Source organism: Mastigoproctus giganteus, chromosome 12 (assembly GCF_048544385.1).
Source record: "Mastigoproctus giganteus isolate SK-2022 chromosome 12, ASM4854438v1, whole genome shotgun sequence".
NCBI lineage: Eukaryota > Metazoa > Arthropoda > Arachnida > Uropygi > Thelyphonidae > Mastigoproctus > Mastigoproctus giganteus.
In genome coordinates this window covers 161,397,772-161,411,817 of record NC_143586.1, presented here as the reverse complement: position 1 = coordinate 161,411,817, position 14,046 = coordinate 161,397,772, and the positions used below count along the sequence as shown (strand labels likewise).

The 14,046-nt window shown below is 34.9% G+C and overlaps 1 protein-coding gene across 7 annotated transcripts in view; it reads right to left on the bottom strand.

Annotated features, from left to right (window-relative positions):
• The window catches only part of LOC150077549 (uncharacterized), a 308,710-nt gene that overhangs the window by 76,412 nt on the left and 218,252 nt on the right, over nucleotides 1–14,046 (bottom strand). For 5 of the 7 annotated variants that reach the window (XR_016547746.1, XR_016547745.1, XR_016547748.1 and 2 more), the window contains one exon: nucleotides 10,686–10,738. Coding sequence is in view for 2 of the 7 variants with exons in the window: in XM_090386993.1 (XP_090243119.1) it covers nucleotides 10,686–10,738 (53 nt within the window). In the remaining 5 variants the exon portion in view is untranslated. The remainder of the gene's footprint in view (nucleotides 1–10,685; nucleotides 10,739–14,046) is intronic. The other 2 variants (XR_016547750.1, XM_090386994.1) reach the window with 1 other exon arrangement.

Genomic DNA, 14,046 nt, shown 5'->3' with positions numbered 1-14,046 from the left:
AAAGATTATGCTGCTATCTATTATATTACAGTTAAGAGATGGCAACACTTACTGGAATATTTCCAGAAAATTTGCACACAAATGGACACATGACTGAAACATTCTTGAAACAACTTTGAAATACATATATATACATACATACATACATACATACTCCACACATGAAAAATACATTTATACCAGTGGCTTACAGACTTTTTTGACACTGACACATTATGTATGTGCCAAAAATAATTTGAGACCCTACCTAGAATTTTGAAATTATTCAACATCTGGCCTTGTTTCTTACAAGGCCAGATGTTCTTAAGTTGATGGTAAATGCAACTTTCAAACAAGAGAAAAAGAAAGGGAATGTGTAGTACTAAACAAAAGCTTAACCAAGACCATATGAAATTGACTATGCTAGTTATTAGGTTTTAAAGAGAAAGGGCATATGCAGAGCTCACCAACTGCAGAGTATGAAGAACTTGTTTATATAAATTTTTAGTGTATTTTTCATTAACTGTAGTTCTATCAACCCATTACATTAATAAAATGCAAAGTGAAAACAATGGTGATATGATGCCAAAAACTGGAGACACTCATTGGGTTACAACATGACACCCATTTTGGAAAGGTCTGATTTATACATCTATACTCTAGGAAAGGTTACACAGTAAAAGGTTAACTCCAGGAAATGTTAACTTGCTTTCAAATATCATCACAGAATTTTTCTGTCTGGGGATTAGTCTTGTATTGTCTGTTAAACACAATCACCTGATTATTGCTTCAAGGAAGAAAACAACTGCAGACTTTTTGCTTTCATAAAGGCAACTACTGGTGGTCTGAGGCAGTATTTAAATTCTATACAGTGGGACCAACTGATGCTGATGATGTTACCAACAGCAAATTCAAAATGGGAGGCATTCAAAGAATTAATCTTGAAAGCTACTAGACTTTACATACCAACGAAGAAATATTGTTCAGGCCTAAACGGATGTAAGATGAACTAATGAAACATGCGGCAGAGAAGAAAAATGCATGGGATACATATAAATTAATGGGTGACATGGAAGCCTATGATAGATACAAGACGGTCTGTAACCAAGTCACAAAGGAGGTTAGGCAGACAAAGGCAGATTATGAGAAATCTTTGGCAAAGGATGCAAAGAAAAACAGCAAAGAGTTCTTTATCTATGTAAACTATAGAAGGAAAGGGATGAATCAGATTGGTCCGCTGAATATTGATGGTTCAACTGTTGATGATCCTGCTCAGGTGGCTAACAAACTAAATGAGTATTTTAGAGATGTTGTCAACATTTTGTTCATAATAATGTTCTGCTGTTGCTTTGCTATCAACAATTTTTTATTGGAAATGGTAGATCTTGAGGATTGTGTATTTTTTTTTTTTTTTTTAATAGCTCAGCATACTGAATATCCTCTCACATTCTATGAAGAATTGTTAAAATGCCAACCATGACTTGAGATAATTCGCTATACTTCAAGTTTCATTCTGAACCTATCAGTTTTCCAATCAAAGGCTACTGAACATCAATTATTTGTTTTTTCATAATATCTTCATCAATGTAGCTTGTGTTGCAGTCCTAGCAGAATAATTCACATACTGAAATTTAAAGTGACATTATCTACAAAAGCTGAGTGAAAAACATCTATTTCTTTATCTTCAATGATACCAAGGAATACTAGAAACATTTCCACAAAAAATTTCAAATTTGAAAATCTGATGCACTGTTAACTGATAAATTTTGTGCTACCTCAGCATTTATAAGGACAATTTTTCTATAGAAAAATATGCATCATGTAGTTAAATGTAGCAAAAACGTACTTCCTCACTAAATAAAAGAACAAAATCTTCTCCTCTTGTCTTAGCAACTCCACAACCTTGGAAGAAGAGCAGCCTATGACTAAGTCAGAATCATCATTCTGATATAGTCTGTTACAGTAAACCTTCAAAAATGGGAAGTGAAAGATTTAATAACTTTATCTAACAAATTTACAAATTATATTCTTCAACCTATCAATGAGTAATAGCTTCAATAAATGGATGAGGGGAAGTTTAACTGAATTATGTCTCAATTTTCTAATGTTGACATAATATTTGAAAGGAACAAGCAAGTGTAATTTATTAATTATAATTTTTTTAGAGATGCTAAGGTTCTGTGGAAGATTTCGAGTTGCAAAGAGTTATCAAAAACTCAGATCTGCAAAAGAGTTTCACATAAAAAAGAAACCTGGGCTCTAGAGATCAGAAAATTTGATTCCAATTTTTTTATATCCATTGTAATAAACCTTTAGGGTAAAATTTTATAGGAAAATACTTCTTACACAAAATTTTATCAGTAGACACACACTAAGAATGACGTTTTGTTTTTCACAAACCAAAGAATTAAAATTCAGCAAGCATAATCAAAAATTTTTACCTTTTCTTCTTGTGGAAAATACTAAACTAGATAAAATAACTTCAACATAAGCAGAGAACGTAAGAAACTATGAACCAAGTATACAGCTTTTGTAGTTCTCTCTAGACAGTGCAATTGATGCTAAGCAAAATCCCAGCTAAAATGCAATAGCCCATAGTTCAATCAGTATGCCAATATTGCTTAGCTGTTCATTTCATGTGCCTTTCTTTTAACAGCACTGATTTACTGACTACAATTGAATGGACACAAGTTTGCATTTGGGCAGCAAATGTGTTAAGGGAGGGAATCATATCCTATTACATTAAAAGACTTCCACGTGAACAAAAACAACAAATATGCGCTAAAACTAGCAAGTGAGCTAATAAACTGATACGGAGCATTGTTCTGCTGATATACTTCAACATTCACAGTTTTATCCAAATAACCAATAGTCCTAAGCCAAACCATGAGAAACAGATCCAGATCATCACACTGTTCCACTAAACTTTACTGTTAGGATGTTACCATCTAGTAGGTAGCTTTCCCCAGGCATTCTCTATACCAAGGTATGACAATCATACTGGTATACTAACTACAGTAACTCATCACTATGAAGCACAGCTTTACATTGGTCTATGGTCAAGAATGATGGTCCTTACATCAAGCTACATGGTATCTGGCATTAGTCAGTGTTATTACAGGCTTCTGGATGACTACATGACTGCAGTAATCCATATCATGCAGCATTCTAAACACTGTATTGGTGCTGACATGTATTTCAGCACCAGTAGTGCTTGAGGGCATGTGCATGTGTTGCGACATTGACCTGCATTCTGAGCAGAAGATTCTTTGCAGGGATCTCTTGTCACATTCTGTCAGCTTAGAGGTTTTCTGGCAGTTTCAGCATCAGCCTGCTTCCATTTGCACATTACATCACCAACAATCCTCGACCTAGGGATTTTCAGTGTCACTGAAATGTAATGTATAAACTGATTGCTTATATGGTGCCCTATTATCATTTTGCACTGGAAGTCTTAACTCTGTTGATCATGGTATCTTGCATTCATAATTATATTAATACTGTATATCCCCGAAGGTATGTAGCCGAGTGGTCATGAGGAAGAGTGCAATAGCACGTTCTCTTTGAGTGGACTGGGGTTCAAGCCGTGACTACTAAATACAATTAATGTTTGTAGTGATGATTTATTGTAAATTCCACTGACCTGGTGGTTGTGCCAGAGTATAAAGAAGAGCATCTATAGTTGTCTGACATGTGGTGCTTGGGTATAACATGACTAACTATCAATGGAGTGATGCCTGGATATTAATGATAGGAGTGTGTGTGTGTGTGTGTGTGTGAGAGAGAGAGAGAGAGAGAGAGAGAGAGAGAGAGAGAGAGAGAGAGAGAGAGAGAGAGAGAGAGAGAGAGAGAGAGAGAGAGAGAGAGAGAGAGAGAGAGAGAGATATGTTGTTGTTATTTTGGTTTTTAGGAGCATTAGCAACTAAGGCCATATTGCTCCGGGATATGCGGTGGTCATTCCTGACCTTTCCGCATCCTCCGTATGTGGTGGTGACGGGCTTGAACCCCGGTCTAATCAAGAAGCGTGTGCTACGCACTGCTGCTCCTTCCCACCTGGCTATGGAGGCGCCGTGAGAGAGAGAGAGAGAGACTTTATCCCCCACCCCAAATGGAGAGAATACTCTTGTGTCCATGGTTATTGTACACCACTGATTATCAGAAACTTCTCTTTTTTATGAATAAATTTTAACATTGATTAATGTATGGATATGAGGTTCAGAAAAGAAATTTTCTTCATACCTTGATTATTATTAGTAAAACTTGACAATTTTTTATCATCTTGCCAATTTTATTTTAATTTGGCTTTAATTTTAGTATAATTGGTATAATTTCATGCTAGAATGGCATGAGATTAAAACAATTGCATTCTGCAAATCAGCATGTCATTGTGTCAATGTGTTCAAAAATGAAAATATTAAACACAGCCAAAGTGAAAGTAACATAGAAGAGAAATCTTTAGTTTTATGCGTAGTCTATTTGAACATAAAGTAATAATGGACATGACGAAAAAAGTTACCTGAAAATCAGAAATCAGAGAAATTAATACATATGACTTTTTCATGAAAGAAATAGAAATACAAAGATTTCTAATATTTCCAACTGTTAATGAAACAATTGTAAATAATAAATAAATATAAAAAGAAATAAATAAGCAGCATAAAATTTTTACTTGTGCAATGACTATTTTCTACTTTATTCACTACTAAATACTGGCATTAGAGGATCAGGGTACTAGTAATCAGATGGTAACAAATAAAGAGAGAGAGAGAGAGAGAGAGAGAGAGAGAGAGAGAGAGAGAGAGAGAGCAACAAAAATACGTTGTAGGAAATTAAAAGCAATTGTAATAGCATAGAGTAAAGTGGAAATTATTAAAAATTTGATAAAATTACTTAGCAGAATCAAAATATGTAAATTTATTTCCAATTTTCAAATGTCTACACTATTTTGAGCTGTCAAGCTGGGTTACTGTAATAGTCCTATATTTGTGTTAACAGAACAAAAGTATATTTCACTTGTTAAGCACAAGAAAATTTAGAAAACTAGCATAAAAATTTTATGCATTTAACCATGCAAATTTCTAGTTTATATATATATAAATTTCATGAATAAATTATTTCTAATGCTTATAGAAATCAATTTAAGAAGTTAATTCCGGAAGTTGCAGGATATAGCTTTATCAGATTTCCAATATGGGTCATTCCATAAGTAGATGAGATGGATTTTTTTTTTTTTTTTAAATCAACCTGTGCAAAGTCAAATTAGGAGGTAATTCATGAAGAATTGAAACATGGCTCACAGAAATGCAACAAAATATACTTCTTGTTTTCTCTGGAACTATAAAGGAAGACAACATATAAAAGCAGAAATCTGCATTAAAATTCATAAGGATAACATTGCTATACTTAAATTGTTTGTTTATGCATTGGCACAAAACACTGATCATGCAGTAGCTATACATGGGCACAATTTAATTGCTATGATCCAGGAATATCAATGTTTAGCTTGTGAGCAATATGTAATTGTACAGCTATTTTAAGTGATTCAATGTGCTGCTTGTCTCAAAAATGAAATAATAATTGGTTACAGCATACCCGGCTAATGTACAACCAAAAATACTAACAATCCATACTGATACCATTTGTCTAATACATGTACATATATTCATGATTAGGTAACTTTTCTGTTTTTGGGACAATATGATGTTATTATAGTAAATTATTACAATAATTGTATATGTATTCACTTTCAGTTATGCGTTCTTAGTTTTCATAGTTTTAGTGGAATAATAACTTATGGAAGTGCTTTTCTGTATGGTTGCATTCTCTGGTTGATTTACCTGTTTTGCTGTCCATTTATGGACATTATTTGAAAACTATGGAAATGCAAAACATGCAAAGTGATCTTTGCTTTCCATATATGAATAGTAAGGATTTTTCTCATAGAAACTCAGGTTTTTTGTTCAAAACAAGTAAATCGACCAGAGAACACACACAAAAGGATTTCACTTTTGGTAGTATCTTTTTGGCAGTCTCAAGCACTTTGCTGCTCCGATTACATGCTCTAAATTTTCACAGTATAGCTTTCTACTGTACAGTTCTCTGCTCAATTTGTCAGTTTTGCTGGATAAAAAATCCAAGTTTCCATGCATGGATAGCAAGGATTTTCTCCAGCAAACTAGTTTTTCTTCCAACAAAACAGGAAAATTCATGAGAATGCATGCAAAAGGTTTTGGTTACACTTTTGGTATTGTTTTAGCAGTCTCAAACACTCACTATGCTGCTCTGGTTACACATTTTTAGTATAAAAATAATTGCACAAGAGCTTTCTACTGTGTGGTTGTGTTTGCATATATATTTGCCTATTTTTCTGGACAAAAAACTTGAGTTCTCATATTGCCTATTTTGCTGGATAGCAAGGATTTTTCCCCTGGAAATTTTTCATATAGAAAAGCAAGCAAATTGATTAGAGAATGCACACAATTTATGAACATAATACACATGGATAGAATAACTCGTGAGTAGCCCTAATGACAGTTTTTTGTGAGGTTCAGATGAATGAGAGAAGCCAAAGCAAGGGAGTCTGTGGAACTGGTGGAGCAAAAAAGAAAAGTCTATGGATTATGGGATCATTCTGACCATTAGCCAGTATTATTTGAGAACTATGGCTCAGATAACTGCTACTACTGATAGGAAAGGAAGAGAAAACTCTTACACTTCTGGAATGAGTATAACATTCTTATAGCATTCAGAACCATTGCTGCAAGCTTGAGAGATATCAAGCAATCCAATATGAAGCACCTTTGGAGAAAACTTTACCTGCAGTTTGTCCATTGCTTTCAAAAAATGTAACAAAATATCACAATGGAAATTTTAGACACAGTGAAATGCCCTGACATAGAAGTGGATACTGAAGATGTGAATGAGCTGCTGGGCTCCCATAGAGAACCTCACAACGATTGGATTGAGCTGCAGGCACAAATAGGATTCAGAGAAGACTCTGATCCCAATATTGAAATAAGCAGTAGTACTGTCAGAGGCCTTGGATTCCTTGTAGTTACAATTTGCTATAAAATTCTTTATGATGAGAAGGCAACTCATCAGCTTTCTTAGAATGAATTTTTCAAACAGGATTAGTTTATCAGGTATGTACAGTAACTGCATTTATTCTTATTACATTAAAAAATATCAAATCATTCACAAACCATTGGGAATGTATCTTAGCAAGTTACATGAGTTTATACAGGAATTTAATGTTTGGTTGGTGTGCATTTAGTTAACATAGTTTCCCAAGAACACACTGCATGCATTAACCAAGCATTTAGGTATATTGAGTTCCCACCATCAACCAGGCTTCAATGTATATTTATAAATTTCTGCTACTTGCTACGGTCATCTGTTTTCAGCATGTCTCGTTGTTGTCTGAGGCAAATTGGCAGTGTCCCGAACTGAACTGTGCCTAATTTGTTATTTTTGTAATAACAAAACTAAAAACAAAACAAAACAAAAAAAAAGTTTTTGTAAAAACTTTTCCAATACTGTGATGCTTTTGAACTGGTTATGTCATTGTATATAGTTAAAAAAAATAGAACAATTTGTTTGGGCCAAGTCATTACCAAGTATGTGTGATAGAGTTAATGGTTCTCACAGTCAGATAGAGACCTGGAATTGGCTATTTGGACACTTATTGCTGGAGATATGTAAAATGGGTCTTATTCAACAAAATGCACTTTAAGGAGGGCTTTCTCCCATAAGTAAAACAGTAAGTTAATGTACACAGTTGTTATGTTAATTTCAGGCACGTTAGCAAGCAGCAGTAATTCATAAAAAGGGAAGAAAAAAAAAAGCAAACAGCAACAAATTTTATTGCACAAACCAAGAATATTTTGTTTCTTTGCATTTGCCATATTGCCCATTCACTCCTCCAATCAACTGAATGGCTAGAAACATTATATTCGGTGTTTTGGTTTTAATATAATAATAATTGCTGTATTTCTATTAGTCCAATTATAATGAAATTCGAGGTGGCCTTACAAACCTTTCCAAAATAACTTAATAAAAACTTTTATGAAATCCATCCACTAGGACTGGCATATGAATAGCCTATGTGATATGTACAAAAATAACAAATAATAACCACTGGATTTCTATTGGGCCAATTTTAATGAAATTTGGAAAGGCTCAACATCACATTCTAAAAGACTCATATAAAATTTTATGAAAATCATCCAAGTTATTATACGTGAAAGGATGAGGAAAAAAAAATAATAATTGACAGATTTCTTATTAGTCCAATTTTAATGAAATCTGAGGTGGTTTGACAAATATTTCTAAAAGAACCAAATAAAAATTTTATGAAAATCCATCCACTAGGAGTGACAGAGGACAGGCATGATGAGGACAATAGGCACTTTACAAGGTGTGTTGGATGGGAATGTACATCTGTCAATAGTTCTAAGGCCTGTTTCTCAGAATGGAATTCATCTCCTTTAAAAACAAATATGTAAACTCCCATTATAACACTCCTGCATATAATACTTTTTTGTATTTTCTTCTGGTCTTAAAATTGTTGTGTGCAGGTTTTTTACTTGCATATTATTATATTAACCTAGTGCTTCACAAACAGTGCAATTAAAAAAAAAAAAAAAGAAAACAAAACAAAAGAAAAGAAAAATCAATATTATCTACCAAAATATCAAAGAATATGAAAAATAGTCCCCCAAAAAAGGATATTCTGTTTATAATGCTTTTCCTAGTTATAGGGTATTACAGTTTCCTCTTTGGAGCTAGTCTCCCTGAAAAGCATTACGAGAGTTTACTTTACTTGATTTTCTCACTAGTCAGAACAGGTATTATCAACCTTTGGTCAAAATACATATATTACTGGTAAAATGAGTATGATTAGGTTCACATTTACATTGTTACCATGTGAATATCATGCATGGCATTGAACTCATAAAAATGTTTTTATAATTACTTTTAAGTGGCATTTTTAACAGATGCACAACGAAATTTAATAATAATGTGTTGAATATAACCTAAGACATGCTTAAAAATTAATAAATAAATACATAATAATAAATAAACATTTTTATAAGTATGAAGAAAAGTATTTAAATAAAATTATTTAAATAAAATTTTGCTAGTTACTGTATATTCATTTAGACACCTTTTCACTAGCATTGAGATCTGAAACAGTTCGCTCCAGATAGGTTACCACAGTTGTGGTTCCCCTGATGAAATAAAAATAAAAGAAAAAAAAACTGTTTATACTCCAGGACAACCAAATAAAGTCACAGGTGGTCACAAGACAGAGGGAATACAAGAAACATCAGTCTTTAGTAGTCACATGATCATACAAGTACATGTACTTCTGTACCCTTTTACTTTGACCACTCAACTATAGCAGCCTATAATACAAATAATAAGTAAATTTTCTTTTTATACTCCAGGTTGATAACATATAAGGTCAGGGGAGTTATTATTATTAGCCAAATAGTGGGTGCAAGGAAGCCTGAGGCTCATGCTGCACCATCCAAAAAAAAAAAAAAAAAAAAAAAAAAAAAAAATTCCCGAGTTATCCTGAGAGAGAGAGAGAGAGAGAGAGAGAGAGAGAGAGAGAGAGAGAGAGAGAGAGAGAGAGAGAGAGAGAGAGAGAGAGAGTCAGAAATAAAGGAATCACCAAGAAAGAGAAGAATTATGATATCCAGCTCAGGACTCTGGGTGTGCCATACTCACCAGATGTGAGCTCTTGGAGTTCACAAGACAGATACAAGAAAAATTAACATATGTAATCATGTCAGCTTGTGTGCTTTTTTTTTTATCCTTGTGCTTGACCACTTGGTTATGGCAGCATTGACTCTGTCAGTCTATCTTGATTAATCACATTGATAATAATGTATATTTTTCCTTACATTCTTCCCTAAACCTTATTATAAATAGAGTTTATGGAAAAATGCAAGAAAAAGTTGCTTAATTATCTACCGTTATTGATTATGATATCTACAATCTCTTATATTTATTGCTAATCTATTTTGTTACTTTCTTACTGTATTGTTTATAGCATTTTACTTTTATTTTAAACGCTCATAACATTTTAGTTTTTCACCTTTTATTAGCTTTCATTTCTTTTTCTCTCTTTTCTTCTTACTATTTTTATTATTTCTTTTAGCTTGACATTCTATACACTTACATGGCACTTAACCCACATCAATTATTTAAATACCTTTAAATTATTTAAATAACAGCTATAAAATAATGCAATATCATATTATATTGCATTCTTTTATAGCTGTTTTCTTCTTGAATATAATGAATTCAGATTTTAACAAAATTTGGAATGGCGCGACAGACATCAATTGACATCTTAAGCTAAAAAGGCACTTACACATTTGTGAACACCCCATAAAAAAGCAAAAAAAAAAAAAATGTACAACCACTCATATTACATTTCTGCAAGTGACGGATGACAGGTTAAACAGCTTTAAAATCTTTAAGAAAAAGGTTCTTACTGGTTTCCTAATAAAAGTGACTGGAGATTGTACAAACTTAGCATTTAACAATACTGTTCACATAAATCATTATAAATATCTATCCTGATATGTTAATTTGAACAGAATGAATTAGTTTCATTATGCATGCATAAATCAGAGAAAGAGATCACACCACAAAAGCACACTGAAAGACAAAAAGCAAGCATGCCATCTTACAGATTTAACAGAGTCAGCATCTACCTCCATGTTGGTTAGCTCCACATAACCCACTAGAAAAAAAAATAAATAATAAATAAATAAATAAAAGTTTAGAATTAACAATGATAATACTGACAACAATATATAATAAAAACAACTGTAATGCACTCAACCAGTGGTGTCCAACTTATGGTCCATGGGCTTAATAAAGCCCTCTCAGTTTTGTATATCCCTCTTTTTTTTTTTTTGATTTGGTAGTTGTTGGCGCATCGGCTTCTGTGGCCATATTGCACCTCCCAAGGTTTTTGCAGTACTTTGATCCAAGCCCGAGGCGGGAATCGAACCCGCGACCTTTGGGTTGCCGGGCAGGTACTTTACCCACTCGGCTAGCCCGGTCGGCCTGTATATCCCTCAAAGCATCCCGTAAAATTCAAAAATTTTGTCAACATCTACAAAACCTCTCTTCAGTCAGCACAGCAGTGGGTAACTACAGTCCTTGAAACATTAACTGGATGTGTGTTTTTCTCCACATTAAGGTACAAACTTGCTCTCTATGAACTCAAACCCACAATAGCTGCAAATCAAAAGGTTCTTTGTAAACAACAAATGTAATTTTGAAAGAGAGACAGAAAGATTTCAATTCCAATTCTATGATGGGACATGTTGGAAATCACTCTTCCCGAAATTACTGTTTAGATTCATTTCCAAAGCAACCTTATATTTGTTTACTAAGCATTACAGTAAGTGTTACTGTGACATTAAAGTACACAATATATCCATATCACATATGCTGATAGGCAATACTTTGAATAGAAGTAACTAAGGAAATGCTCAGATGTAAATGGCAGAATGCTCAAGAAGTTTCAATATGTTCTTCAATTGCAAAAGGGCTGGACACCACTGCACTAAACTAATAAAAGTATATTCCCAAAAAGACAAGCATGCCAATAAAATTAATATACAGGACAATTAAAAATTGTATGAAATAAATTCTAGAGTGGGCTCCCAACAACAAAAGGAATCAAAAATGTTCTTAAGAATCTTTCCAAAATGGCATAGTTTTTAAGAGAAACAATTTTAAAGTTCCATGATGTCACCTTTGGTAGCACAGAAATTAATGCAAAACTGCATTACTACACTGGAATACAAGTATATAATGTAAAAGACACCCATGGCACAATTGATGTGAATTCATAAAAACAAAATTTATCAAAAAGCATGAAATACAAGGCAGTACCCACTTCACACATTTAGTCTGTATGATGATGGCACATGTTTCAGCAAAAACTCACTATGTGATAATGTAATTATCATTCACAAGAAAATGAAGCAAAGGAAGCATATTTGCAATTGTAACTGTAATATTCTAAAATATTCCAACTTGGAACCCTTTCTATTTTCTGTTTCCCCAACAGCATGGTCTGATGAGTATCAGTAAGATGCCTGAAATGTCATCACCTTAATGTATAGTAATTAAGGTAAACAGCATAATTTGGTCCTTGAGGTTGTCACAGACATTCTCTCAGATATGCCAGACAAGCTGTACTTGCTACCTGGGAGTCTAAAACGCTGGTGGAACTGATATTCGGGTGACACTCAAGTCAAGTGGCCCCAATTTCGGCGAAGTCTGGACGGTCTGTGACAGCCAAATCCTCTGCTTGCACCTTCACGATGGTGGGACTGTTAGTAATCCTGGGTATAACCTCCATACACAAGTACATGGTGGGTGACCACCCAGGTGTGAACCAACGTAAGCAGGGGTCGAGGTGTGGCGCCCACACCACATGGAGGAACGCCGACCCTCTATGTTACCAGGCAGTACTAGGTGGTAGATGACTCTCATCAACCGGTGAAATACCACCACTTTGCTTATTAGAGGCTTGAAGTGGTGGAACCCATGTTTAGTCTCTAGAGCTAAGTTCTGGTCAACCCTTCTCTATCTCTTCCATAATGCAGTATGATTGATGACTTTTGAGGTTATGATGAACGTCGTGGCGAGATCCAATATTCCTTACATTTCGAGGGTACAGCTCTAAAACGGTGTTCGCAGGCCGGCCGCTAGTTAGTACACCAGATCGAACCTACTGGTAACTCTCTAGGAGGCTTCCGGATCAGCTAGTGTATAATCTTGCTACCTCTACTCTGCCAGATAGTGACTGGAGGGAGTCCGAGTGTATGGGGGAGCACTGTCAAGGCCACGTTATGTCAAGGATCTGGATATATCCTTGCCACTTGTACGCCATATCCAAAAATTTCATTACTTCATACAGCATGTCCCACCCACTTTTTCTTACTATTGAATACACCATGAATTGTCAAACTAATAGAGCAAGCTTATCTGCAAAAATATCTAAACCTCCGAAGCACTTCCTAATTCATTTCACAAATATATGTGGTCTCAATTCTAATCTCAATGATGTCCATTTCCACTTGCAGTCTGCCAAACCCCATGTACCTTTTCTGACAGAATCTCAGTTATTGGTTGATTCAAGTACTGCTCATCTCGGATGCCCAAATTAGCATTAGCATTAGCATTAGTAGAGGCATTTGATGCAAGAAAGCAAGCTTATGCAGCATCAGCCAAAAAAAAAAAAAAAAAAAAACCACTTCCACTTCACCCCTCTGTTCGTTCAAAATACCTGTCCAGCTGAGCCTTAAACTTATTTAGGCTATCAACCTCCACCACAAGAGATGGAAGTCTGTTCCACCAACCAACCACCCGCTGGCTAAAGGCAAATTTCCGCACGTCTATCCTACATCTGTCTTTCCTCAATTTGAATTTATGCCCTCTCAGGTGATTTTTCTGAGCTAGAGGAAGAATCCCATCAGCATTGAGCATGCTTAAACCATTCAAGGCTTTATACACCTCTATCAGATCACCTCGCTGGTGCCTAGTCTCCAGACACTGTAATTTGCAAAACTTAAGCCTTTCTTCGTAAGAGCACCCCTTTGTTCCATTCACTAATCTTGTTGCCCTTCTCTGTACTCGTTCCAGCAGCTCTACATCCTTCTTGAAATGAGGTCTCCAGACCTGTATACAGTACTCTAGGTGTGGCCTGACCATCGCCTTATACAATGGAATAATCACCTCCTTATCCCTGCTGGAAAAATTCCTGTATATCATTGACAATACTCCATGAGCTACTCTTGCAGCCCGTCTGCACTGCTCAGAGAACTTCATATCTGCCTGCACAACCAAACCACCCCCAAGTCCCTTTCATTCTCTACCACTGTCAGTGTAGTACCACAGAGTTGATACGTTGCTCTGGGGTTGCTGTTTCCCATGTGTAGTACTTTACATTTATCAATGTTAAACTTCATTTGCCACCTCTCAGCCCATCTGCTCAACCTTTCCAGATCCTGTTGCAGCAGCATAGTG